The following is a 26,815-nucleotide window of genomic DNA, read 5'->3' as shown; positions in this document are numbered from 1 at the left end:
CCTCAGCCTGCAGCGCAAGGATACAAGCAGTATTTTTGTCACTCAGGCTGGTGAAAAGCCCTAAGCCTCTAGCAATGGGCTGAGGGCACAGAGGGTAGGGTCTGGCCGTAGGGGCACCTTCTGGGGCATCCAGCACAGACTCAGCACCAGACAAGTTCTGAGCCATCCCATCTTCCCACATTTCAGAAGAACTCAAGACCTAGAAGCTGACTCAGGGCTTTTGAAAGGACAAGAGCATCACTACTAGATACAGAAGGCGAAGCATGCGTGTACACCTCCATGTGTGCCTGCTGTGAGCCTGGAGCTGGGGATAAACGGAGGCTTTGTGAGCCTGGGAGGTCAACAGTTAGCTAAGGAATGGGGAGGGTCCACCTTCCTTTGTTTCTCCTGGGATGAGACCCCAAGTCCCTCCTCCACCTGATCTCTCCTGCTTTCCAGCCTTGAAGGTCCTTCATGCCCCCCCCGGTGGGAACACAGCATTCACTCACTTGGACATCCAGCTGCACCCACTCCAAGCGCCAAGGTCATGTTGTCTGGGCAGCATCCATAGATGGTCTGGCTGCAGTGCACAACCAGGAGAGGTGGAGGGGTTGTGGCAAGGGCTGCAGAGGAAGGCAGAGAGGTGCAGGTTATCTTCGGCACAGAGGCTGCCGCAGGGCAGTATTGCCAATACGTGGATGGAGGAGCCAGCAGCATTCTTGCAAAACCACTTGGTCCTTGCAGAGATGCTGGGAACAGGTGATGAGGTGAGGTCCTACCCTTGGCCAGGGAAAGTACGGGGCATGAAACAGGAATGATGCAGTGGGGATCAGCAAACCAACACTCCCTGCTCAGCCCCAGGGAAAGGGCATGTGTTACTGCGGGGCACCAGGCTTGGGACTAGCGCTGGTTGTGTCAGCCTGGGGGGCTGGCTGCCCTCGAGGGACTCACCGCGGCATGCTCCTTGGCTAGTGACATACAGATCCTGGCGTTTTTCACACCGTGTCTTCTTCAGCTCACACTCGTTGGTGTAGGTCACACCATCAGAGCCACACACCTGCCAGGACAGGGAGGGAAGCCACTCAGGGCAGTCCCTGGTACAGGAAGGCAGGTTCCCTACCCATGGGATGCCCTCTCCTGCCCAGGAAGCATGCGGGAAGGCCACCAGGGAGAAGAGAGGAGGGGAGCGAGGACTGCAGCAGGCAGCCTAGAACTGCTCAGCATGCTTACCGGGTTGCGTGGCACTGCCAGGCAGGTGAAGTCACACACACAGCGGTCATCCTCTGCATCCTCGTCCCACCAGCCCCCGTAATGCCGGCACCGGTCCTGTTCACACTCACTACCATCGCCGGAGCCTGAGCCCCCTGAGCCGCACTCTGGAGCGAAGGAGGACGTGGTGAGAAAGGGCTCACGCCCAGCAGGGCAGAGTTAGGGGAAAGCAGAGGGCATGGGGCCAAAGCCGTCTCCCTGACACGAGGCTGTGCCCCGGACAGGGGAAGCAGCCCACAGCCGCACAGGCCCATCCAAATCACCGCAGATTTAACCTCTTCAGCACAGGCAACCCAGACTCCCGGGCCCACATATATTAGGATGCTTATGTCTGCACCTCAGAGAAGATCCTTCTCCCCCAGAGAGCAGATTCTCCCACTGCTGCCACAAAATTGTGCTAAGCCTACATAATGAAAACTGCAAAGGGATGCTTTAGCAGGTGCCTTCCTCTCTACAGCATCACTGCAGGAGCAAAAGCAAGGATCCTGTGGCTACCAGCTCCCTGCGGGCTACCTGGAGATCAGACAACTAAGAGGCAAGCACAGGGGGAAGGGTTGCCATTTGTCTTAGCGACAGCTTAACTCCATGCTTTGATCTGACTCCTTCCCCTTCTCCTACCCTCCCAAACACATATAGCAGCAGGGAGATTGTTGCTGCCAAAATAAACATGGAAACCAGAGCAGAGGAAGGGATGGGGTTTGGGTTTAGTCTGAAGTACAGTTAGGCAGATACTCTTAACAATATATAAACTCTGTCCCTAGCTTGGTTGCCTCTCCATTAGATGCTCAGAGCTCCAGCAGCAAGAGAGAGACACTGCTGATTTCAAAGGCTTCTTAAAGCGGAAGGGGGGTAGGAAAACCTGGACCTTTTTATTGAGTGATCAAAGGCTGTGATTTGGCATTACACAGAGAATTATTTAAGATCTTTTCCCAATGGGATGTCAACCTGAAATTCCCCAAGGAGGGCTGTGATCAAACACCATGTTATGTCTTCCCCTCTCCCTAAGCTCTGCCATAGCACTGTAGTCCTTTCCAGCTAGGCTACATGTGCAATGAGCCAGAGAATCTCAGCTCACCGGGTCAGCACGCCAGGGTGGCAAGGTTTGCACGCCTCCTGTATTCGGATTCAGCCAGCTTTAACCCACAGCTTTCCCCTTACAGTGGGAAAACTCAGCAGTTTCTTAGTTCTTAGCCTAAGGTACAGCCACCCCGCGACCCTCCCAGGCACTCAGTACCAAGCCAATACACAGCCCCGGCCCTCGAGCAGCCAAGGCAGGAGGAGGCAAAGCGGCAGCAACGCTCCTGCCCCAGGCACCGCTCCGCTTCCCCCAGCCAAGGCCCGCTCAAGTGTGAAATTAAAGCAGTGGTAACTCCTCGCCCAGCCGATCAGGCGGCATCACCTCTCATCACTGCCGGGTACAGACAGACAAGGGGGAGAGGGAAGCAGCAGGGGTGCCGGGTGGCAGCGGCCGGCCAAGAGGGAAGGAGAGGGCTGTTGGCATGGGACCTGCCATGCTGGCGACGCTGGGGGCGTCACCAGGCACCATGCCCGAGCTCCACGCAGGGAGGCTCACGTGGCGGCGGGCACAGCAGAGCGGCAAGGGGAAGAGCCTGCTGCGTGCAGACTCCGTCCTTCCTCACCCTTTCCCCCACCTTTTACACCCGCACAGCCGGAGGAAGGGCAACAACCTACCGTCCTCACATGGCCCCATCCTGGCAACCTCAATGCTCTTCTTCTGCTGGCAGGAGGCCACCTGCAGTTCGCACTGGTTGTCATAGGTGAGGCCATCGCTCCCGCACACCTGAGTGAAGGGCTGCCTCTCGCAGCGTGGGCACACGCACTGCCCACCCACGCACTTGCTGCCGAAGGAGCACACCGTGCTGCCGCAGGACTCTGTGGGGCAAGAGGGAGGAACCATAGTGAGACGTTGTGGGGACCTTTGTAGCCAACTGGCCAGTGTCACAGAGCAGGGGACCACTAATGCCATGCCCTCAGAGGCAAGGAGAGAAGTCCTCCTTCCCCAGAGTGGTTTGCTTCTACTGATTTAAATCATGCAGACACTCTGCAATGGACAGGTGACACTCCCGAGCATTTCTGATTCCCATCAGCACCCACAGGCATTGTGTCCAACAGCTTTTTCTAGGACACCAGTAAGAAATCCCATTTACTCTCATGGGGACTTCAGCGTCCTCCTGCTCGCAGTGCCCACGGAGCACTGAGAGTCATCTGTCATACTCTGTTGCTGTTCTCTCCCAAATTTAGAGAGGATCTCCATACGCAGTTTATCCCTGGAACACAAGACCCAGCTGGACAGGTTTTATGAGGCTCAAAGCATTGCTTTTACTGTAGTAGCATTTGTCCTAATGAAGGACCTAGGCAAGGCTTTTAATTCATTAATTCATTAAGAAATTGGCACAGACAGTTCCCTGTGCTGGGGAGTGGGGAGGGAAAACATGAACAAAGAGGAATTAACCCCAGGGGATGGAGGGAAGGGGCAGCTACTGAGATGAACTGTGTGATCAAATAGACCCTTGATGCTTTCAGTTCTGGAGGTACCTATTAACATGTTTTTAGCCCAGTTTCTTTGCTTGGCTCAGACAAGTAACAGAAACGGCAGATACCACCTATGATGCACAGCTGAGGCTAAAAAGGAGAAGCTGCTTGAGAGACTCAAGCTGCCTGATTCTTGTGAAGCCAAAAGGGAAGGCCACGCCAGACACGGTGAAAAGCTTCAGGCAGGGTGTCTGAGGGACCAGCCAGGAGCTGCAGCTCCCGTTACTCTGGAGCTGATATCCTCCTGGGAAGTCCTGCAAACAACCAATAAAGGCACCAGGAGGAACACTACGGAGACCCTCCACAGAATCCTGACCCTGGGGTTTCTCCAGTGCCTCCCAGGGCTGGCAAACCCATGGGCTGCAAGTACTACAAATGACTGGTGAGCCCTGGACAGCCACGGCCAGGCACCTCAGTGTGGCCCGGGTGGCCAGCGGGGCCGAGCATCCGCTCTCTGAAATGCCACCAGCAGCAGTGAGACGAGGGAAGAAGGCGACCTTGCCAGACTCACTGCAGTCTCCTTGGGCCGCCACCAAAATGTTCGTCTGCTGCGTGCACGCCCGGACGTGGAGCTCGCACTCGCTGCCGTACGTGTTGCCATCTGTGCCGCACACGGGCTGAGAGGAGGGAACGCACTCCGTGGGGCACACGCACCTTCCCGTCTCCGCCTCGCAGATGGCCCCAAACTGGCACTTGCCACAACGGTCTGCGCAGACAAAGGACAAAACCGGAAGGTTAAAACAACAGGTCAGGCAGGCATCTCCATCTAATGAAGTGCCAGAGCAGAAATAAAACCTCGCTGCGACCTCCTCCCCCAGGTCGAGCCCCTGCAGACACCAGTAGCCTTGTCGGGAGCCCTGGGGCGCGGTGCAAGGGAAGGAGCCGAGGCGAGGGCTGCAGGAGGAGGGAGAGTCAGGCTCGGAGGCAGAAAGGCAATAACTACTCGTAAAAGCCGTCAGGGCCAGGAGTAACCGTGATGAAATGTCACCAGGGCCATACGCTGTTACAGCTAAATAGGAGGCGGGAGAAAGCACGGGGCTGAGCGCAATTACAAGGAGCGATAAATCAGTCCCAGCCTCGGGAGGAGGAGCGCAGCATCCCAGGCAGCAAGCGGCCAGTCTCCCGGGGGAGAGAGGCGGCGGGATTCGCACACGGCATGTCGGCGGCGGGGAGGAGGCGGTCGGCCAGGAACGGGGATATTGTCTTCCTCTAGTTTATCAGGGTGCCAGCAGCGCTGGATGCACGTATAGCGGAGCACCAATTCAGAGCGCCCTGCCACCCCCCGCAGCGGGATCCTCAGCCTGCCTGCTGCAGACGCACGCACAGCACACGCGCGCCGGCTCGGGTCAGAGAAGACGTTTATCTTCGTAATAACTCACTTGCAAAGGAGCTATCACTCGTTGCAGGAGAGACCAGACTCCAGCCAGCACATCTCCTCTCCTGACTCCTGGGTATTTAGTGATTCACAGCTTCGCTTCCTCCTTCAGATAAACACCCCTCTTCCCTCCCGCCATTCAGTTCACGAAGAATTTGGCTCAAAGATGGTTTTTCTTATTTTTCTTTCACACAGCAGCTGCTGCCTTTGCATGGGGGAGGGAAAATGCAAGAACCCCCTGCTTGGTTTGCGCAGGCTGTTGGCTAAGAGGTTTCTATCTACAGCACAAGGCTTGCAGCCCCGCCTGGGCTCTGCAGGTCAGGAGAGCGGCTGCTCAGGCAGCCTGCGTGCAGACGAGGGCAGCTCTTCCCACGGGGCACTCAAGTGCGTGTGCCTGACGGCTGAAGTATTTGCATCCGTCACTGTTTCTTCTGTGACTGCGTGGAGCTGGTACTGGCATTTTCCTCTGACCTGAATCCCACTGGGCCCTCTGCCATGCTGCAGCAGGGAGCGCCGCAGGTTGGACGGGAGTCTCTTCCTTTTCTCTGCTGTCTCAAAGCCCTTACCGCTCAGGAGCATGTTCCCCGAGTAGGACTGCACAGCGCAGCTCAGTGGGCAAATGACTGTAAGGGATTAAGCCCAGTTTTGACAGGGCCACTGCTATGCCACACAAAGCCACACCAGCCCTGGGTGGAAAGCCAGGCACCAGCTCCTGATACCCAGCTTGAAGGTTAGGGGCAGAAAGACTGGATTTTGACAAAATCACAATGAGCTTAGCCCTACCTGACCATCCTGGCAGATTTTGTCCCGGGAGAACCCAGCCAGCTCAGGCTATGCCTGTCTGCAAACACTTTCTGACTGGCAAAGCTGTGCTGGCACAAGGAGAGAGCTTGCAGATGGAACTTCTGTGTATGGGTCTGAGTTGCATACGCTACATGGTGGCAACCAAAGTGCAAAGACACTCCAACAGTCCTATCTCCCCACCGCTGGGGCCACAGACACCACCTGCTCCCAGCAAGCAAACCCAGCTGTGGCAACCAGCACGAGGAGGAGGAATCCCCCAGAGATTGGCTCTTACCGCAGGGCCCCTTGTGTTTCACTTTGATCTCCCTCTTGAGGACACAGGCCATGGAGTTGAGCTCGCAGGGGTTGCCATAGGTGCGGTTGTCGCTGCCGCACACAGGGTCGTAGCGGCCCTGGCACACCTGCTGGCACTCGCATACGGCCTCCTGGTTCTTCACCACGCAGGTGGCCCCGAAGGTGCACTCCACACTCAGGCACGGGCTGGGTGTGCCCAGGTCTGCAGAGGGGACAGGAGAGAAAGGCACCAGTCTCAGTCTGCTGCTTCCCCAGCTCCCCGGGGCACTGTGCACAGCAATGCATGCCAGCATCCCCAGCCTCAGGCCCACGCCTGCCTCCCCCAAGCCGTGGCAAACGCACAGAGCTCCTGCCTTGGCACCAGCCCAGCCCCTGCACCCTCCATGCCACCCCGACATGCCCGGCTCAGCATCTTCCCCATGCTTGGCAGAGGTTAGGGATGGGAAGCAGGCACAAGATCTTCTCCCTGCACGCCATGAACAAGACTCCCACCTCAACTCCTCCATCCCATCCCCATCCCAGCTACATTCTGCCCCAAGGAGCCAGCCATAGGTGGGAGCATCCCCGCAGGTTTCTGCACCAAACCCTGATGTCTGGGTCTCCCCAGAAGCTCCCAGGCAGCATCAAGAACAAGCATCATGTGCTGAGAGAGGCCAACACAGACTGAGGCCCCTTTGCCAGGACGGGAGCCGGCGCTTCTCTTCCCAGGCAGCAGTGGTGCCACGAGCCTGCCTGTGAAGTCAGATCTGAATGACCAGCAATGTGGCAGAAGGCAGGGCAGGAGGCAGCAGAAAGCCCTCCTCAGCGTGGGCCTCGGTGCCTCTAGGACGCTCGCTACATCATCATGCAGTACCTGGCACCGGCTGCCGAACCCTCGGTAGCCAAAAAGCTCACACAGGGATAGTTCCCTTCGCTGAGGCCTCACATCCTTGGAATCACACTGTGCCCTGAACAGCTCATCCTAACATCCCCTGCGGCCATACCCAGGAAGATCTGGCTGGAGAGGACACCTGCATTTAGCCTCACCACACAGCCTGCCCCTCTCCTCTCCCCAGCAGCTCAGCTCCCTTCCCCTCCTCTTGCAAGCTGGTGTTGGAAAAGCCAGAGAGCTGCTGTGCAGCAAGATGAAGGCACCTGGTGTCCTCGCTTCAGACCAGTCCTTGGGGACCTGGCTCTAGGAGCAGAGCCCTGAGGTTCCCTGGGGGCGGGCAATGCCCCGCAGCACGGCTGGCGGGCTGCGAGGCACCAGTCCCCTCTGCTCACCTACTGGAGCTTCTTAATCAAAGTCAGCCGAGCTGGTGGCACTTTCCCCGCAAGATGCCCGGCAGCGACCAGGTGAGCAGCCAACCCTGACGGTGACAACACAGAGAAAAGGCTGTGTCCAACTCCCTGGTACGGCTCTGCAACTGCTCGCAGGGGAAGCCCTGCGGTTCCACCTAGTTCCCAGCCTGCTCGCTGAAGGCAGGCACGCTCCTCCAGGAATGCCCTCCACCATCCAGAAGCCAAGACAGGCAGCTAAAAGGTAGGACTGGCTGTGCTGCTGGGGAGAGACCCAGCCCTGCCCAGCGACCCCTTCTTCTGACTCAAGAGAAAAGCCCTGAGGACCTAGGACAAGGAAAGGACACAGATTTAATCTGTGCTGAACACTGACAAGGACACATGACAAAACAGATGTGGGGAACAGACAATGCGGCCAAGGCGAGATGGAAGCAACAGGCAGACACAGCGCAGCCCCACCAACACCAAACAGCGAGGCAAGCGCAGAGCCGGAGCGCAGTAGGAAAGACAAAGCCCTCTGGAGCCCACTGGCACAGAGTGGGCAGGGGGAGCAGGTCTGTTTTCCTCCCCTGCTAGGACCAAGGGGATGCGTCTGCAGAGCAAGAGCAAGGCTTGAGACCTTCAAGGACTCTGGCTGCATGCTGTCAACCAGTGAGAAAATGGCCCATAACACGGTCACAGGCAAGTCTGAATTTTGGATTTGGCTCTTTGGGAAGCTCCTGCCAAGTCAAAACTTAGAGCCAACGGTCTGCAAAGGAACAGGGAAGAGAGGGACAGTTCAGGCACATGGTCGCTACTTTGACCCAGCCTCTTACCTGTGTCCCCAACTTCCCTGCAGCTCAGGAGTTTATGAGCAGTTCCCAAGGACCAGGAATCACTCCCTGCTGTGCTTAGACCTGTGATGCTGCTCACAGCTCCTGCTTGTGTTTCACTTTTTCAAAACAACATCTGTACCACAATCATGTCCCCCAGAGACACATGCTTGCATGGAGAACGTGCCTCTGCTGGACACACTTAGGCAGTACCGATGCAACGAGCTAGGCACGAAGCAAATACATTCGTTCATTTGAAGTCCAAATTCACACTCTTGTCTTGGGGAGCAAGTGAGCAGTGAGTGAGAGTGCAGGGAGGTGCCAGACCTGATGGAGAACACTGCCCTGCCATTTCTCGCCCTTCTTAAGCAAGCAAACCTGCAGAGATGCAGCACATGAAGTTCCTTCACAGCCTGAACCTCAGCCTGTGAAATTTCCCACACACCCCTGGGAACCTGCAGAGGTCAATGGGAGTTTTGGCACCAATTCTGACGTGGGTGGATATAATGAAGATGTACTGAGCAAGGACCTTAGGCTGTGCTATAATCAAGACCTGCTTTGATTCCTGGCCCTTCTCCATCTTGTAGGCAGGGAAACCGAGGCACAGAGCAAAAATGCTCATTCTGCACCCTGACTGATTCAAGGGCATGATCCCTCACCTGCTGCCAAGCTGTGCAGAAACCTAACCAAGTCCTGAGGACACTGAGCTCTCCTGCAAGCCTTGCCTGTGGATGGCTACGGGGAAGAGGCTCTGAAGCTGCTTTGTAACCCATTACACCCCATCGATCTGTGCCCATGACACCCAGCGGGCTCCAGCACCAGCTCGATGGTGACATAGGGGAGTATTCTTAGAGAAGAACCACATCTGAGCACAGACAGCTCCTCAGTGCTTCCAAAAGGCACACGGTGCTTTGCTGGACTCTGGGGAGAGAAGCTGCAATCCCTGCAGAGCCCCTGCCCACTGGACTTGCACAGACAAGCGCGACACACACCACAAGAGCAAAGGGACAAGCATCACAGTCCCAGGCAGGCAGAAGTCTCTGGGAAAGAGGAGGTGGGGAAGAAAGGGGGGTTAGTTGGGGGCAAAAGGGAAGGTAAGATCAACCAGGAGCAGTCCAGATTGACGTGTCAGCCGAAGAGGGGCTTGCTAAGGATTGGGGGGCTCACAGCACCCACCTCTGCTCCCACTCTCATTTGTCTTGAAAGGTCAAGCCACAGCAAGCATCAGACAAGACCCCACTGCACTGCAAGGCATTTCCATTCCAGCAGGAAGTGTTTGGGGCGAGGGATGGGAGCAAAACCAGGGCAATCTCTCCATCCCAGGGGCTCTCAAGCAAAACTAGAGAGGAGGGGAGCAGTGAGAAGAGGCCAGGACTGTCACTGGCTACGGAGAAGGGGAGAAAGCCGACCTCCTAGCAGAGATGTCCGGGTAGGGAGCAGAAGGGTGCTGCGAGGACACAATTCCTTCCTCCAAACAGGCAACACTGTAAAACACAAGACACAGACGAAAAAGGAAAAAAAGAGAGAGAGAGAGAGAGTGGAGGGAGAAAGAGAGCAAGGGAGGAGAGAGCAGAGAGAGGCAGGGAAGAAAAGACAGATGCAACTACAGACACCTTCCCTCCACCTCCTGTCCACATTGGTCTCATCCCATCCCTTCTCTCTCAACTGCCCCATCACGGTGTGAAAGTAGAGAAGGATTGAAAACAAGGCCTGGACTGTTTTGTTTGGCTTTGCCTCCTTTGCCTTGCTGCTGGAAGAGACAGCAGCAGAGCTTAGAGCTCATTAGACAGGTATGTGTGAGAGTTAAAACACTGCAACCATACTAATGGCCCGTCTTTCTTTTCCTCCCCTTCCCCAGCTCCGTGCATCTCCCGTACCCTCACAGCACAGAGGCATGGACGAACTCGCCACGCTCCCTGCCCCACGTGTTGCCATCTGTGCTGGATGCAGACAGAGCCTGTAGCTCCCTCAGCCCTCGGTCTCACCCACTGCTGAGCGCCCCATGAGCCCTGCCCCAGCCTGTGCTGGTGCACGGCACCCTGCATCCCAAGAAGCCTCGGCCAGGAAGCCAGACAGGAGAAGAATTAGTGCCACCAGCAGTGCTCATGCCAAGAAGACCTGTCTTGACACGCAGGCTGGGAAGCAACACCACCACCCCATCCCCGTTTCTAAATCCGTTTCCCATCTCGCATTAAGCCTGAACTGGTGACACAGAGGAGGACATGCTTTCTTCCCAAAGGGCAGCACTGAGCTCAGGAAGAAGATGCTTTCCTAAGCTGATGGGGAGGCCAAAGGCTTGCCTACACCTCATGGTGGCTTGCTATAGGGCAGCTTGGAGCTGTCGTGTGGACTTCGAAATCTAGGCTTTGTCAGGCAGAGCCCCAGCTTTGATTTACTTCGCCCAGAAAACAGGCTCTGTTTGCTCCTACCTCACAAGGATGTAGCTCCTGAATGCAGATGTAAGCATCTGCTGTCCTTGCCTGGAGGAAGAGAAGTTGGGGGAAAGCTAAATTAAAAGACAGTAAGATGGAGAGAGGAATGCAGATGCACAGGGACCGTATCCTGCTGCCCACTGGCCTCTCTCCACTGAACGTGGTGGAACTACGTGCGTCTGACAGCAGGGTGACTAATAGCACGAGTTCTCCGCTCACCCTAGAAATTTGGGAAGCCTTAGCAAGGGCCTGACTCTCAAGGAGGTACAGGGAAGGGTTTGTAGAGAGCCCAGGGCCCGGTGAACCAGCTGCAAACAACCACCTCCTGGCCCCCCTGCCCAGAGCTGCCTGTGGAGCCGGCGGAACATGGGTGCCTCGCTTCGCCCCCACCCTGCCCTGCCCACGGCTGCCTGCCGCGCGTCCCCTCGCCAGCCCCGGAGGCCAGTCACACCTCTGCAAAGCTTCGCAGCCACACAACGGGGCTGGAAAACGAGCACCAGACTTGCCTGGCAAGGCTTGCTGGTGGCCGTCCAGCACCAGCGCCCCGTGGCCCGCGGAGACAGAGGACTAAAAGGTGCCTCTGTCGCCCTCCCTGTAGGGAGAACTTAGGGAACTGATTCCTAATCAGTCAACCACCAGAAACACAGTGAAAAGGACGATTAAAAATAGCAGTTGTGATTATATTTAGTGTGACTTGGGGAGCCTGACAAACAGTTTTCAAGCAGCTGGGCATGGCAGCATTAAAAACCTACTGCAGGAGCACAAAGCCAACAAAACAGAGCCGCAACATGGGGCCTAATTTCCAAGTACTTCAGAGGTTTGATACAGCCGATACCTTACAAAACATCCGCTTAAATAACAGGGGACAGTTCTAGATCTAGTAAAAACAAATTCGAGCTGAAATGAACAGTCCTTCCAACTCATACAAATCGATCCAGTTTAACCTCCTTCATTTGCTGTGCAGTAATTTTGAAATCGGATGTTCAGAACATTCTAGGGACCCACAGCCCCATCCTATCACATACGCCTGAAAAAGCATCCATTGGAAAGGTCAAAAGCTTCTCCCAGAGATGAGACAAAGACACGGCGAGACCTCCAGAGAGCGGGCGCGCTGGGAAGAGTTCCTTACGGAGCGTACCTGGAGCTAAGAGAGGCAGGCAGGCATGGAGGGGGAAGCATGGAGGGAGCTTGGGGACTGGCACTACCCTGGGAGAGAAATGAATGGCGTGGCGAATGTGCACCTGGCCATGGCGGTGAATGAGAGAAACCAGCTGGACATCACAGACACTTTGGTACTGTTTAAACACAAATTATTCTTCCCCATGTTACTGAGCACATCAGACAGAGACAAGACCAAGGAGGAACACAGGTGTGCGCACACACACACACAAGGGCTGCTGACTGCTGGAAGGAAAAAGAACAGGGAGGAATGGATATTCAGGGCGTGTCGGCTGCAAGACTGAAGAGAGCCTGTGGCTTGCTCAGACGGTGGGCGCCCAGTCACAACTTACCTGCAGCTTTCCAGCATCAACGCGAGCACCATTGCCTGCATGGAAGGGACTGACGCAGGCTGGGCTTAAAGTGACGTGTGGGGGTACCAGTGTTCCTGCGGGCAACCAGCCCAGCAGCACCAGTGCTTACCACAGGGTCCACTGTGCTTTACTGGGATGGCAGCCTTCTGGTGGCATTCAGCCTTCTGGCGCTCACAGTCGTTGCTGTAGGTCCGGCTGTCCTGGGCACAGACAGGCCGGTAGGCACCATCGCAGGTGACGCGGTCACAGGAGCAGCGCGTGGTGCCACGGCGGTTCAGGCAGACAGCATTGAACTTGCACTCATCCTTGCATTTGTCTGGTAGGAGAGAGGATAGCACCGCTCGCACCCACACCAGGGACAGGGGAAGGGGATATACTCTCATTGCCAAGAGCACGGCATGGAGCAGCGCGGAAGGTCAGGAACCCAAATGCTCCTGTTGCCCAGGAAGCAGAGAGGTACTTACCCTGATGCTGGCACTGCCCTGAACGCACCTTCTGGATCTCCAGTCCTCGGATGGCCCCCGAGCGCGCCATCACGCACTCGTTGTCGTAAGTCACCCCATCATCACCGCACACAGGCTCCCTCTTTGGGGGACAGTTCTCGGGGCGGGACAGCAGGTCTGCCCTTCGAGTGCGAGGGTTCACCCGGCAAACACGATTCATGTCGTTGAGGACGCCTTTACAAGGGTCTGTGCACAGAGCCAGAGCAGATAGTTAGGCACACCCACGCCCTGCCCAGAGGGGTGCTTCCTGGCCTGCCCTTCTCTCTCCCAGATGGCCCCGAAAGCCTCCACACCTTCCCCAGTAGCACTCAAAGTGTGCTCATCTCTTCCTCAGGACTGGATGTCTGCAGGGCTCTGCACACATAAGGGCTCATTTTCTACTGAACTCAACACGCTGAGGACACGTGTCCTTTCCAAAGTGACTGCTGGATGGGATCAGCTCTGCCCTTTTTCCCCATCCCGAGCTGCCTTCACTCCCCTCTGTCTAGGGGACAGGGCTCTCTCCCCCGACCCATGCAAACCTCCAGAGTCCAAGGGGCGTTCGCTTGGCATTGCAAGATGCTTGATACTTCCATCCTGCTCGTCCCCCTCTCCCTCCCTGTCTTCCCAAAGTGGGGGAAGAGCCCGAAGGCAGCCAGGGCCACATGCTGCCCTGCCCCACTGCTCTAATCTAGGCTTATCCGGATCACCCTCTCTGATGAGCTGAGCTCACATTAGCATACCAAAGACATGGGCAAAACAGGTGCCCACTGTTCACTAATCCCTGCTCTAGCCCTGAGTTTTTCTCGTCTTTGTCAAGCACAGTACCTGCAGAGTGCTGATTCACTTTCTGCAGTTGCAGAAACACCAGCAAATGCTTCCACCCTTTAATCCTGCTAGTCTGAAATCCCTGCATTAACCACAGTCGCAGGTTGGCAAGGGGAGGAAACAGTACAGTACCCCATTTCCCCAGCCTCTCGCTAGCAGGCAAAGGATCTCCTTTTCAGCTGCCCCCACAACCCTTGGAGAAGGCCGGGCTAGGACAGGGTCACAGCTGAAGTCTTTGCTTTGTCCATTTTAGCACATGCAGTAATCATGTAAACGAAGCAGATGAAGGAGCTCCCACAGGACCTATCCAATCCATCTCCCACTCCCGCTCCGGCAAGAGCTGCCCGTGCTCGCCGCTGCCCTGCAGTCACACCAGCAGCCAGCCAGGGATGTGTGACCTCCTTGGAGGCCTCTACAAACTCCAGCAAAATCACAAGAGCATCTTGTGTGACCTCAAGGAGCTGTGGGTAAATAAGGCTGCTGTAGCGGGGCAGGGATGCGGTATAGTTGAGATGGGGACAGCATCACAGGGGTTGGGGATGAGGCAGCCATATCTCAGAGGCTGCATGATGAAGATACTCCAGATGTGCTCTACCTGCACTGCTCATCCCCACTCTCTCCCCTACCTTGCAGTACATTCCTCAAGACTTACAGCACACCCAATAGAGTTCAAATGCCTTCAAGTATTTTCAGATTCTATAGCCCAACTGCTCAACTCAGACTGCCTGAGTTTCTGATGATGCCCAGTTAAAATCAGGAGGACCTCAAAGGAGCAGTGAGGCTCAAAGCCCCCTCTCTGCCCTAGAAACCGGGAGCACCCAGCATGACACCACCTCTTTCGCACCTCCCACTCGCACCCATCTCGCCCTACTTGGGCCTGAGCAGTGAAAGCGCAATTAAAGCTCTTCCAGGTTTGCAGCCTGCCCAAACACACTCCCACACTCCTTTCCCCAGGGACAAACACTGGTCTGGCACGTGTCCTGGCTGATCTCATGGTTTCCCTAATGAATACAGTTGCTTTTAATTACAAGTATCCAGAGCCATCGTTAGCCAGAGGAAGCCATCCTCGGAATGGCAGGACTGTGTTTGTGCTCTGGGATCCGTGCCTGTCGGGCTCCTTTAATTAGAGGGAGCTGCCTGCCCACGAGCCCTGAGATGCCGGCTAGCAGCAGGCTTCTTGGCAAGAGCTGCAGCCGGGGGACTCCAGCCAGGGGAAGCGGCAGGAGGGAAAGGAGGCGGCACAGATGTCGCAACTGCTCTCTAGGTCAGTGGGTCCCCAGCAGAAACGCCCACAGCCAAATGCCGCAGGGAAAGCGCTGGCTTGGTCTGGGTTTCAGAAGCCGTAACCCACAGACTGACCTTTTTCTGCCCAGCCCACATTTTTGAGCTGATGACAGCAGGCGTGCAGGCAAGTTTTTCTCCCTAATCCTTGCCATTTCCCACTGGTCTGTCCTCAATACTGACGCAGGAGGAAATGTTTTTAAAGCAAAACCCCCTGGGGGGACAGGGGACTCACCACAGGCGCCATCGAACTTCTTGAAAACGTTCTCCTGCTTGTCGCAGGCGTGCTTGTTGAGGTCGCACTCGCTGCGGTAGTCTTTACCGTCGCTGCCGCACACCGTGCTCTCAGGCACACCGCTGCAGGATGATGGGCAGACGCACTTGGCCGACTGGCCATCAGTGGAGCGGACGCACGTGCTGCCAAAGCTGCAGGTCACCTCTGTGCAGGGGTCCTTGGAGCCTGCGGGAGAAAGGAGGGGGCACGACGCAGATGTGAGCACGGCAGCCTGTGCTCCCTCTCCCGCTTACTCCCCTCATAGGACGAATAAGCCCAACACACCACAGTATCTACCTAGACAGCTCCAGTCCCTCCAAGTGCCCAAAAAATACATGATAGCAATGAATGTCCTTCCATCGGCTTCAGTGGACGCTGGAGCCAGTGCCCTGTACCTGGTCCTGAGCAGCGAGCTCATCCACCCCAACAACCACAGGGGCAGGCAGGATCATGAAGCCATAGGATCAGCCTCCAGCCCACGGCACACGAGGAAGGGAGCTCACTCCCCACCTGGCACTTCACGCAAAGCCCCTCCTTTCTAAACCTCTCAGCCTCACTGCTGCGAGCTCCCTTCCCTGCACATGCTCTCCAAGATCCTCTGGCTTCAGCAAACAAGCAAAACAAGGGTCCTTAATGCACCTCCTGCAACCTGTAATTAGAGGAAGAGCTCAAGGAGCAATTTCCTCACTGATGGGGCAGGGCCAAAATTTATTTGCCTGCTTTTTTTTTCTTCATTTGTTACTTTTTTTATGATTATTATTTTAAATAAATCACTCGGCGCTCCCTCCCCTCTGTCAAGAGCCCAGCAGGAGTGCTGGGTGCAGATCTATTGCAAGCCAGAGCGCTGCATGAGAGAAAGGTCAAGTTAATTTACTCTGAGATGAGGAGACGGGGGTCTCATTTACACAGCAACTTGCTCGCAGCTGGTGAATGCCAGGCTGGGGAAGGACTTTCATCAGCCCAGCCGGCCCATGCATATGCCTGGTCCCTCCAACTCCACGTCCTAGCTGTGGCAGATGTGACCCACGCTGGGGACGCAGTGTGGTGCAGCAGGCAGAGCTGCCCGAGGCAGAAGGCTGCTCCCCACTGTCTGCCACGCGCCTCCTGAACAGCCTTTGGCCACCGGGTTGCCCGCTTCTTAAACTCTGCCGATCCCCAAGGCAGAGCTGGCAATTCTCTCAGTGTCCCTTCCCATCAGACCTGTCCCTCTCCCCCAGGACATCACCAGCGCCGCAGTGACGACATGACCTTGGGCCAAGCCTCCTGGCCTCACACGGTCGCCTCCTGAGGCAGGAGAGCCGTCCCCTGCACTCACCACACGGTCCCTTGCTGATGACTTTGATCCGCCTCTGTTGGTTGCACTGGGCCTTCTCCAGCTCACACTCGTTGCTGTAGGTGGAGTAATCGGAGCCACAGACAGGAGCCACCACCACGGGGCAAGCCGCCTTCTTGCAGACGCAGGAGGCCTGGGAGGGGTCGGTGGAGCTCCTCTCACACACCGCCCCGAACCCGCACAGCATCCCTCGACACGCTGTGGGCACAGACACGGGAGAGACCGGTGAGCCGCAGCTGCTCCTCTGCCAACAGGACGGGCGCAGACCAGCACCCACGCCTCTCCGGTCTCCCCTGGCAGAGCTGCTCCCACCACCCAGGCTTGGGGAAGGGCTGCAGCCCTCCGGGGGACCAGGCAGGGCCAGCGAGAGGAGAACGCTCTAGGCACAGCACGGTCCTTTCCTGGCTTAGGGCGGGCACGTCGTCACCTCGGCGTGCCACCTCCCACTGCCTGCCAGCGAGCAGGCAGCTAAGTTGGGTCCTTCTCCAGGGATGCCCAGGGCGTGTTTGGGGTGTAGGGGGGGCCGAGCCGACCTCGTCAGAGCCACCCACCCCAAAGTCATGCGCCCAAGAACAAGGGGCTGCCCAGCGTAGCCAGGGAAGGGCACGAGGCCGTCAGGCCAGGGCTGCTGCGCCCTGAGCCCCCGTCTCCTGCCGCGCCCGGAGCACAGGCATTAAGCAAAGGCACAGGCAACCTCAGCGCCTGCTCCATCGTGCCAGTACCAGGTGGAGCCGGCAGCACAGAGGCCACAGGGATGGGCAGCACAGAGAGCGGGGTGGGTAAAGCCTGTGACCCAGAGAAAGTTTCCTCTGAAGGGAGCTCGTCCTGGAAGGCAGCATATCCTTTGCCCTCCAGCACCGCACTAACGTCTGCGTCGGCTCTACTGCAGTCTCCCCTGAGTGACCGAGCCCTGCCGCCCTTCGAGAGCGGCCAGGTAAGGCAGGGTATGTGCTAGGCACCTTCATCCCACGCAAGGACTGGAGCATGGGCCAAAAGGAGCTAACAAACCCACAGTCAGCCCTCTTGCCTCCTCTGCGCCCCTTCTCGCTCCAGGCTGCCCGTTCTGCTTACTGCCAGACTGAACTGGAAAAGAAAGGTCTGCCACCAGCTCTGCCCCACAGCAGGGAGGTCAAGGCCCAGCTCGTGAGCAAGGAGGTGCCTCCAACCTGACTACAGACACAGAGGAGCACTTGCTCTGCCCAGGGCCCCTCTGCTCAAGCCTTTGTGAGTCCTCCACAACGCAACGTGTTTTCTGCCAACCAGCAAGAGAAAGGAAAGTCAAGGAATGGAGCAGAAAACATCCTCGCCTGTCCCAATGTGGGACAGACCGTCCCACACGCACACAACGCTTTATTCATTGCCGTTTATGCAAAGCAGCTGAATCATGTGGCTGGTATCTCTCTAAAGAAGATGCATGAATCTCTTTATCACATCCACTAATCGGAGCAGCCAGCACAGACCAGTGCAGCATCTGAATTGCTAATGTGATAGGAAATGCAATTCTTCGGTCGGAAGGAGGGAGGGAGAGGACAGGTGCCCCCGGACTCGGCGCTCTGCAGGTGAGACGGCAAGAGCGAGAGGTGCCAGAGCCTCCCGCCCAGCGGTCACGGCCACGGGCGCAGCCCTGTACTCACAGCACGCGCCGCTGGGCACGCATGTACGCGCTCGCGGGCAGGCACGCAGCACGCAGCCGCTGCGCCATCCCGCGCGCAGCCGCTGCGCCACGTGCGGTCCCTGCCCCAGCACCCGCCGCGCCGCTGCTGCGCCCACACGCAGCGGGCACCTCCCGCCGCCCCCGGGCACACCTCACCGCCCCGCGCTCTCCCACGTGCATGGCATACGTTAGAAATGGAGACTGACCTACATAACGAGAGAAAGAGAAATCATAAAAGGCAAAATAAAATGCTCGACAGCGGCTCATTTACACATCAATTCCCAGGCGTTTGCCTTTGACTGCCTCGAGATTTTGAGCTCATATGCACAGCAACAATACAACACTAAGAGACTAATATCATCAAATAAAAAAGAACTCTCTCTCCCCTGCCCAATATCTAAAAGCAATTCATCATTTTTATGAAGCGCTCTGGATAGTCTCTCCTGCTCTTTCCATTGCTGCTCTTCCTCTCTCTCTCTTTTTTTTAAATGCAGATGAGCCTGTTGAGCTCTGAGTTTAGAGGGTGCAGGGGAGGTGTGCAAGTGAGGAACATGAAATGCAGGACAAGTGGGGATTCATCTGTCCCCCCATCCCATGGCACAGGTCTGTGGAGCAGAAGTGTAACTGCGTTGTGCATAATCAGCTGTGAGGTGCAGGGGAAGGAGAGATGGAGCTATCTTAGACATCAGGGGTGTGGAAGGGAAAGGGAAAGGGAGCTGGTGTGCAGCAGATGCGGGATGCAGAGCCAGCCTGGAGTGGAGTTCAATCAAGATGCCTGCTCGAAGGCCAAGGGGAGAGAGCTGCTTGGCTGAAGGCACTTGCCTTCAGGACATGCCAGCCCAGGTTCAGCAGCACGCTTGCAGATAGTGAAACCAAGGTGGGAAGCATGTCCAGGGTTTCCAAGTAGGTGATGGGGACAGCTCTCTCCTTGAGCTCTTCTGTTCTTGTCTTTTGCCTCAGAGTATGGGAAAGGAGCCTCATACATCCAAGGCGAGGGCTTCCAAAGCAAACGGCCAACCCAGGTCTGGTCCCACCAGAAGTTTTCAGTGGGACCCAATTCAGGGCAGCACTGAGCACTTCAAAGCCCCCATTTTAAGACCCTTGGTTGCTGGATTCGGGTGCATTTCCTCCCCCCCCAGCTCATGCACCAGCCACACTTTTGCCTTTGGTCCCTGCCGTCCACTTCTCCTCCCAGGCCCCGCAGCGCTCCGCAGCAGCCAGCCTGCGAACCTGGAAGGAAAAAGCTTTCGGTGCTGGATAGGACTTCTGAAGAAATTAAAACATTGCTCATGGTTTTCACTCCTCTTCAAGGAAACTTTTAAAATTGTTCTTTCAGATTTGGACCCAAACTGGGTCTTGTTACCTTTTAAATGATCCTCCCTGTAATTGTTTTGTCCACATGTATTTAAGAATGTCTTAATCTGCAGTGATAAAAGCAATGGTAAATGGCAAAAAGGCCATAAAGTTAACTGGATCAAGCCACATAAAGAAAACTGGTATTTTATCAGAATTGAAGTTTCAGTCTATCCTTGCCCTCAGAATCGTATTTCAGAAACACATTAGGGACATAATAGGCCAATATCTGAGCAAAAGAGGTGACATAAAGGGTATTTATTTCTCTCTCATTCTGCATCAACCAAATGTTGTAAAAGCGAGGTTTAACAGCACCGGTGTTTGACAGACACCTTCCCACTCCCTGCCAACAAGCTCCATCCCTGGGAGAGAAGCCTGCACACCGCAGTGCCTCGGAGCTCTTCCCGACTCGAGGGGATGGCTCAGCTGCCCCGCGGCACCTGGGCAGGACAGAGAGCAGGGGCATGGCAGGGTGCAACCCCCAAACACGAGCTCCAGCCCCTCCTGCAGAGGAGGATCCGGCTTCACTGAGTTTCAGTGACTGGGCCCAGAAGCAGACAAAGCGAGAATGAAAAATGCTTCAAACTAGAAAAAAATTGTAACGAGCAAATTGCTTGTTTAGGTTTCTTTCACTTCTAATCATTGCTGGTGCTACTGGTGAAGAAGCCTATTTGTTCACAGCAGATGAGTTTGAAAACTCACCCATCCAATGCTAGGATGCAGTTGGGTGATGCAAGCTCAGAACATGAATGAGAATAAAACAAAATGCCTTAATTCCCCTGTCAGACCCAGGAGACAAAACAGGTTTATTATGCCTGCTAAGATGACTCAAGCCAACAAGCTCTGCAAAGGATGAAATGCAGAGGCAGCTTCCTTCTTCCCCAACATCTCTCTCTAGCTCTCTTTCTCTAATTTTACCTGGGAGGATTCAAGAAGCCTAACTATCACTGACACCGAAGGAATAAAAGTTGGGAAATGGGAAGTAAAAAGAATACACTATCAGCCCAGTTCCAGGGTATTCGGCACCAACCAAGCCTTCACATCCCGTTCCCCGAGCAGAGCCACCACAGACAGAAGCGCTTTGCTGGGTCCGGGCAGAAGGCAGCAGTAAGTGAGGCACAAAGTGCTCCTGTCCTAACGCTCACACACGACAGCTCAGACGAAGTGCGCAGAAGTGCAAGGACCTCTTAAATTTGATTCCTGACAGCGCTGGTCAGGACCAGCTATCCAAAGCACCCCACACACAAGGGGCTGCAGACTGCTCTCTATTCTCAGCGCCGCTGCTATATTTCAGGCACCCAGGGGCTGGACCCTGCTCTGCTGGGCGTCAGGCCAAGATACAACAAAGGGACCAGCCTTGCCTTCATGTTCCTGAGCTTCAGACGAGTCGGGGCCGACAGGAGTGCAGAGATGGTGCTTGCCAGCATGGCAAGGAAATCAGCCACCTGCCCACCCGACTGGGACAAGCACCAGAGACCTGGGGTGTGCAGACGGACCAGAGCTCTGCCTGCCTGCTGCCCCTCTAGTGACACCTCTACAACATCACCAGGATAGTGACCATGTGTTTTCCTACCGGTGTGCCTTCTACATCACCTGACAGACATGCCGGGACACGGCTTGGTTGAGACCACAACCAAAACCTGCTTTATCCACAGCAACACTGCTGGAGGTTTTTGAGCCAGCTATGACGGACGCCTCTGCAGGGTGGACACTGGAAGGCGGTGCTGAACCAGGGTCTGCATGAGCTCGCAGCAGACGGAGTCCCTGCTTGGGATGTTGGAGGCTGCAGCCTATTGTGCCTGTTCCCCAGCGGAAACAAGTTCTCTCAGCACTTGTTCAAGACCATGCTTCAAAACTGTCTACAAAGCACAGGGCAAGCCTGCACAGTGAGGTCAGAGAGCAGGCTGGATCTAAAGCGGAGCGCGGCTCCGGTTAAATCATCCTAGCGCGCAGGGACGAGGCGCAGCAAGGCATTTGGCAAACAATGAGAGCAGCACTTGTCTGGAGCAGAAAAAAGCTACAGCTAGGAGCTGACCTTTCCCAAACCTCCTGAGCCGCCGAAGACGAGGGAAAGAAACAGCTAAAGTGAGGTATCTATACAACACTTGAGCAAGCTGTACAGAACAAAAGGGAGGGCTTGGGCTTATTGTAACCACGCTGAATACCAGCCAAGCCTCTCCATGTCTCTTAGCAGCACTGGAGCAGAAATGGGATAATAAATAACAATAACAACAACAATAATAATAAAAAAGTGCACTTGCTGGAGAGGAGGGGAAAAGCAAAAGGTGTTGCTACAAATAATTTACGGTACAGTGCTTCCCACCACAACCGAGTCAGCATGACTCCATGGGTGGGCAGAGAAGTCTCCTCTCCCTCAGCAGCCCCAGGCTGAGCCTACAAAAGCAAGAAAGGCCTTCAGAAGAGATCAAGGCTAGGGGAAAGACCTGAGGGGTTCGGAGCCTCGCTCCAGCTCGGGTATGTGACGTTCTGAGGCTCTACCTTGCATCCTGCGGTGACCACCTGGTTCAGGGCAAAGAGCACACAGGAATGCTAACGAGGGTCTACCTGTCCTCTGGCTAATTGGGGAAGGTGAGGGGCACACGGAAGCGCTCTGGCCTCTCCCCTGAACAGCCCAGAGCAGAGGAGGGTCAGGGCACTGCCGCAACCTGGGGACGGGGCCACGCGGCTGCATTCTCCCACAGGCGAGGCGAGCGTGCCCCACGGCAGCTGGAGCCATGGCTGGCCTCTGCCTGCCTGCCAGCTGCTCCTGGCCCCCGGAGAGCAGCAGATGGGGGAGTGAACCTAGGTGCCGTTATGGTGTCCGCTTTCCGCACAACCGCCTGCGGGGCAGACCTCGCCTGGCCCGCGGGGCTTGCAGTGTGGCGTGTTCATGGAAAACACTGGGGTGAGAGGGGATGGCTCCTCCCAAAAGGCAGAGGGGCAGGGGCGCCAGCCAGGCACAGCAACCAAGCGACAGAAGCTGCCTATGGACCCACCTTCCCCAGCCCACCGGGGATGCTCCGGACTGACACGTGGGAGGCCAGGGTGGGATGCCTCCATCAATGAACCACAGCGATGAAAATGGGGAAACGGGGAGATGACAGGCTGAGGGGAGGCTCTGGGAGCCTCTCTATGCTGGCAGCTGAAAACAGGGTGGGGAGAGGGAGCATCAGGGTTGCAGTGCGCTGGGGGCCAGAGCTGCTGGCATGCGCCGGAACCGAGCCACTCCTGCAGAAAGGAGAGCAACTACCCATTGCACCAGGTGTAATGGCCCCGGCCCAGATCCAAGCCTCCCACCCCATCCGTGACACTTCCTCAGGCAGCCCCTAATTAGCATCAGGGAGGGAGCGGGATGCTTCATTGCCAGGGAAGCCCCTGCTGCGGTTCAGCTCAACGTTTCCCCAAGCAGGCTCGGGCACAGGTGGCTGGTACTCCATGAGTAGCTTCCAGGGCAGATGGCACCAGCTCCACCTCCTCGTGTCCAACAGTGCCTGCAGATGCCCAAAACGGCTGGAGGGACAGCTGAGAACAGGACAGCTCCACGGTGGCCAACAGGGAGGGCCAGGGCCACCACGAGAACAGCGAGGGGCCACCGCGGCTCCCCGCACGCAGCTCTGCCCTGCAGAGATGTGGGAGCCGGTGTGAGGCTGCAGGCAGCTTGAGAGAGGACTGCCATTGAAGTAAAGGCCCTGCTTGAGCTGGGCCCAAGAGATTGGGCAAAACGAAGATGCTGCACAGCGCACACATGTTTACTGGCCCACCCTGGAGCACTCCTGGCCACAGCTGGCAAGACTACTCTGCCAAGTGAGAGCCTGACAGTGCACATGTGCAAAGGGCTCACTCTGTGCCTCAGGAACCCCCTTTCTCCCCCAACACGCACAGGCTTGCACTGTGCCCTCCTTCGGTCCCCTGCGTCCTAAAATATGCAGCACCAATGCTCCAAGTTGCGCGCTCCCCTCCCCAGCCTGGAGCCAGCACCCTCCACCTCTCTCCCAGCTGCCAGGTCTGGCCGCGCAGCAGTTTGCACCAAGTGCTCCAGGTAGAGCTCCTGGGTGAGCTTCTCAATCCATCCCAGCCTTCTTCCGAGCCTCCTGGACCGGAGCAGTGAGGACAGGCAGCAAGGAGATGGCAGCCAGCTGCAGGCTGGGAGGGTCAAGAGCAGCTTCAGCTTCCAGCTTCAGAGCTTCCAGCTTCAACTCCCCATTCAGTTCTGCCCCTTGGTTCTCCCATTTACAAAAAATGCAGATAATAATAATCACCAAACCCCCAATATCAGTAGGTAAAGAGCTCAAAATAAGTAGTAGGGATTAATAACACGTTGGCTTCATCAAGTGCTTTGAGATCTTGAGGTGAAGAGCTCTAGCTAATAAGCCCCAAGCATTCACATTTTAATGTTTCTCCAGCTTAATAACAATAATCAAAAATGTGATGTCAAAATTGTTCTTTTCCACTGTACAGAAAAGAAAAAAATGCTACTGGAGCAGCTTGCTGGTTGCTTATAGCACCCTGCCAGGCCCTCGGCAGCGCGTGCCTGCCTGCCCGCACGCCTGCCCGCACGCCTGCCCCGCGTTCCCCAGCAGCGCCTGGCCACGCAGCCAGGCCACCGAGAGAGGAGCCCCTGAGAGGGGCTCTGTTGGGCACACGGGTCCTCCCCACAGCAGCTTTCTCTTCGGCGCTGGGAAGCCTGCCAAGGGAGGAGGAGGAGGAGGAAGAGGAGGAGGAGGGCCCTTAACGCCCACAGAGGAGGGAGACGCTGGGAGAAGGCGCAGGCGATTCCTGGCAGCTCCCCTCTCCCCAGCAAGGCCCGCCTGCTGAAGGCAGAACGTGCGCTTGCCAGCCTGGACCCGCTCCAGATCCCAGGGGAGTCCGTCCCTTCTCCGAATGGGCTGAGAAAATCAATCAGAAAAGCGCAAGAGACTTGGCTACAGCTCGCAGGTGGGAGACAGGAGGGTGGGATGTACCTGCTTTGGTGGCCTAAAGTGTCTCCAGTGACGGGAAGGGGTAGGAGAGAGGAAAGGCTAACAACACACAACAGCCGTGCTCCGCGCAGCCGCGAGTCCCCGCACGAGGGCTGTAGGCAGAGACAGACAGACAGACACTTCGCAGCAGCACACCCAGGAGGGTCAGGGCAACCTGTGCCTCAGAGGACCCGCTGGTGGCTGACCGCTGCCACGGGCTGTTCTTGTTCATAGGAAGAGCCTGAAATTAAAGAATGAGGATGTCCGTGCCAAATGCACAAGGTGGCTGCCTTTTCATCTAATGCTCTTGGGATTAAAAACTCTCCCTCTCCAGAAGGTGGTGGGTGCTCCCCTGCTAAAGCCACTTAAAGCAGACTGGACTGGGAATACAAAGCGGAGAGCAGCCCCAAACCGGCTAGGCTGGGCAGCAGAGGGGAAAAGCTGACACTCAAATCCATCTTTTCAATCCCTACTGCACGCTGACAGGCGCCGAGCTGACGGGCACCTCTGTGTACCACCCACCACCGTTCCCCACTTGGTCCCCAAGGACGGGGAGGTCACTAGTGGGCCACACTAGTGACTTGTCCTGTCCCAAATCCTGCCTCAGAGCAGCCACTGTTAAATATCCACGTTAGAGAGGAGAAGCCACCATCACGGAGCAGGCGAGCAGCGGTGGGAAGGGCTGGACAGCCTCCGTGGAGCCCAGAGGAGCCCGCACAGCTCCGCGGCCGGGGACAAGGAGCACAAGCAGGGTAGCAGCGAGCGTGCTAACAGCACAGGGCGAGGGCACAGGCACGATAAACCCCAGGGGCCCAGGTCGAGCCTTCCTTTGGAGAAGGGGCGAGCCGGTAAGCACAGCGCTGGCACAAAAGGCAGGGGAGGCGAGCGCCAAGCAGGGCAGAGCCGCTGTTGGGGCCTCCTTGTGCCGAAAGGGCAGAAGGAAACGCGAGGCTCCGGGGACGGAGCCGTGCGCGTGTGTCAGGACAGCGAAGGCCAGCATTAATTCTGCATGAGCGCGAGGTGCCCGTTGCCGTGGAGACCAGTTAGGCTGGTGCTCCAGCCCAGACTCTCGCCTGTGCGCGTTTACTCCCCTTCCCGGGCCCACCCTCGCCGCCGTCAGTGTCAATCGCCTCATCCAGGGCTCGCTCGGGGCAGGAGAAGGAGCCACCTGCCCTGCTCGAAGGCTCCCGCTGCAGCGCCGGGAGAGCCACAGGCCGGCACCCGCAGCTGGGCCGGGGCGTCCGCCCCACAGCCCTGGCTAAGCGCCGCTCGGCACCTCCCAGGCCACGCCGAGAGCGGCAGCCGCCCTCCCGGGAAAGAGCCGTCAGACCGCGTGTCATTGACGCCACGCCGCTTAACCCAGGCACGTCTGCTTCGAGCCCCTTCCCCTGGCACAGCCAGGGCAGCATTCAGGGTGGGCTTAGCCCCAGGTCCTCGAGCCCCAGTTTTGCCCATCTTCACCCACTTCGTGCCCTGTCCTTGCCTACAACACGGGACAGTGACTGCATGCGATGCCACCGACGTGGACCTGGAAAGCTGCAGTTAGCCTCCCTGAGCAGCAGCAGGCCAGCGGCGAATGCTGGCTAAAGGCACTGCCAGCACCCCTGCGTACAGCCCTACAGGTGCCAAAGGAGATGGGGAAAGCAGCATCCCTCCTCGCTCATCAGGATCCTGCACACCCTTATTTCCACAGTCTAGCCATGGAGCTGAGCTACACTGCAGCTGCAAATCTGTGGTCCCCAAGGCCACAAGAACCTCTGCAGAACAAGTCCCCAAACCACATAAGTTTTCAAGCCAACATGTTCTAAGGATGGAAGGTCTTTAAGAAGCTGAGAGAATGGTAGGCAGCCACCATCCAGTGTGGGAACCTCTGTGATGCTCCCAGCTCTCCAAGGATCTTACCTGCACAGCTCTACACATGACAGAGATCTCTGGGAAACCAGGTTATCTCCTCCTGAGACCACAGTGTGGTAGTTCAGCACCTCCAAAAACACTCTGCGCTCTTGTGTCACACAAAGAGACAGCAAGAGGAAGCCCAAACATGATCATCACCAGCCACCACCTTTTATAGCCCAGCCGCCTGAAAAAAGTCTTCACTTCTAAAAGCCACCACAGCTGAAATCTAACCTGTGAGCAGCAGAGCACTCAGCACTGCAGCCCGTCCCCTCGGCGGGCTGACACTGGCAACGCGGGCAGCACTGGCCAAGGCAGACAAAGGAGAAGCGGGAGGAGAGCTGACTACACGGTCTGTAACTGGGGACGGGTGGGCAGCGAGGAAAAAAGTTGACCAGCTGGAAGATCTAAAAGCGAAATCACGCGCTGGA

General features: G+C 56.6%; 1 protein-coding gene across 1 annotated transcript in view; it reads right to left on the bottom strand.

Annotated features, from left to right (window-relative positions):
- Positions 1–26,815, bottom strand: part of AGRN (agrin) — a gene marked incomplete at both ends in the record, with an annotated part of 122,792 nt that overhangs the window by 26,301 nt on the left and 69,676 nt on the right. Inside the window, 10 exons of the mRNA XM_082009422.1 lie at positions 489–602; positions 931–1,036; positions 1,210–1,355; positions 2,941–3,141; positions 4,313–4,507; positions 6,255–6,476; positions 12,438–12,644; positions 12,793–13,017; positions 15,155–15,379; positions 16,509–16,724. Of these exons, the coding sequence (XP_081865548.1) occupies positions 489–602; positions 931–1,036; positions 1,210–1,355; positions 2,941–3,141; positions 4,313–4,507; positions 6,255–6,476; positions 12,438–12,644; positions 12,793–13,017; positions 15,155–15,379; positions 16,509–16,724 (1,857 nt within the window). The remainder of the gene's footprint in view (positions 1–488; positions 603–930; positions 1,037–1,209; positions 1,356–2,940; positions 3,142–4,312; positions 4,508–6,254; positions 6,477–12,437; positions 12,645–12,792; positions 13,018–15,154; positions 15,380–16,508; positions 16,725–26,815) is intronic.

Source organism: Phaethon aethereus (assembly GCF_964289735.1).
Source record: "Phaethon aethereus genome assembly, chromosome: 21".
NCBI classification, from domain to species: Eukaryota; Metazoa; Chordata; class Aves; order Phaethontiformes; family Phaethontidae; genus Phaethon; species Phaethon aethereus.
This window is presented reverse-complemented; position numbering and strand designations above follow the sequence as displayed.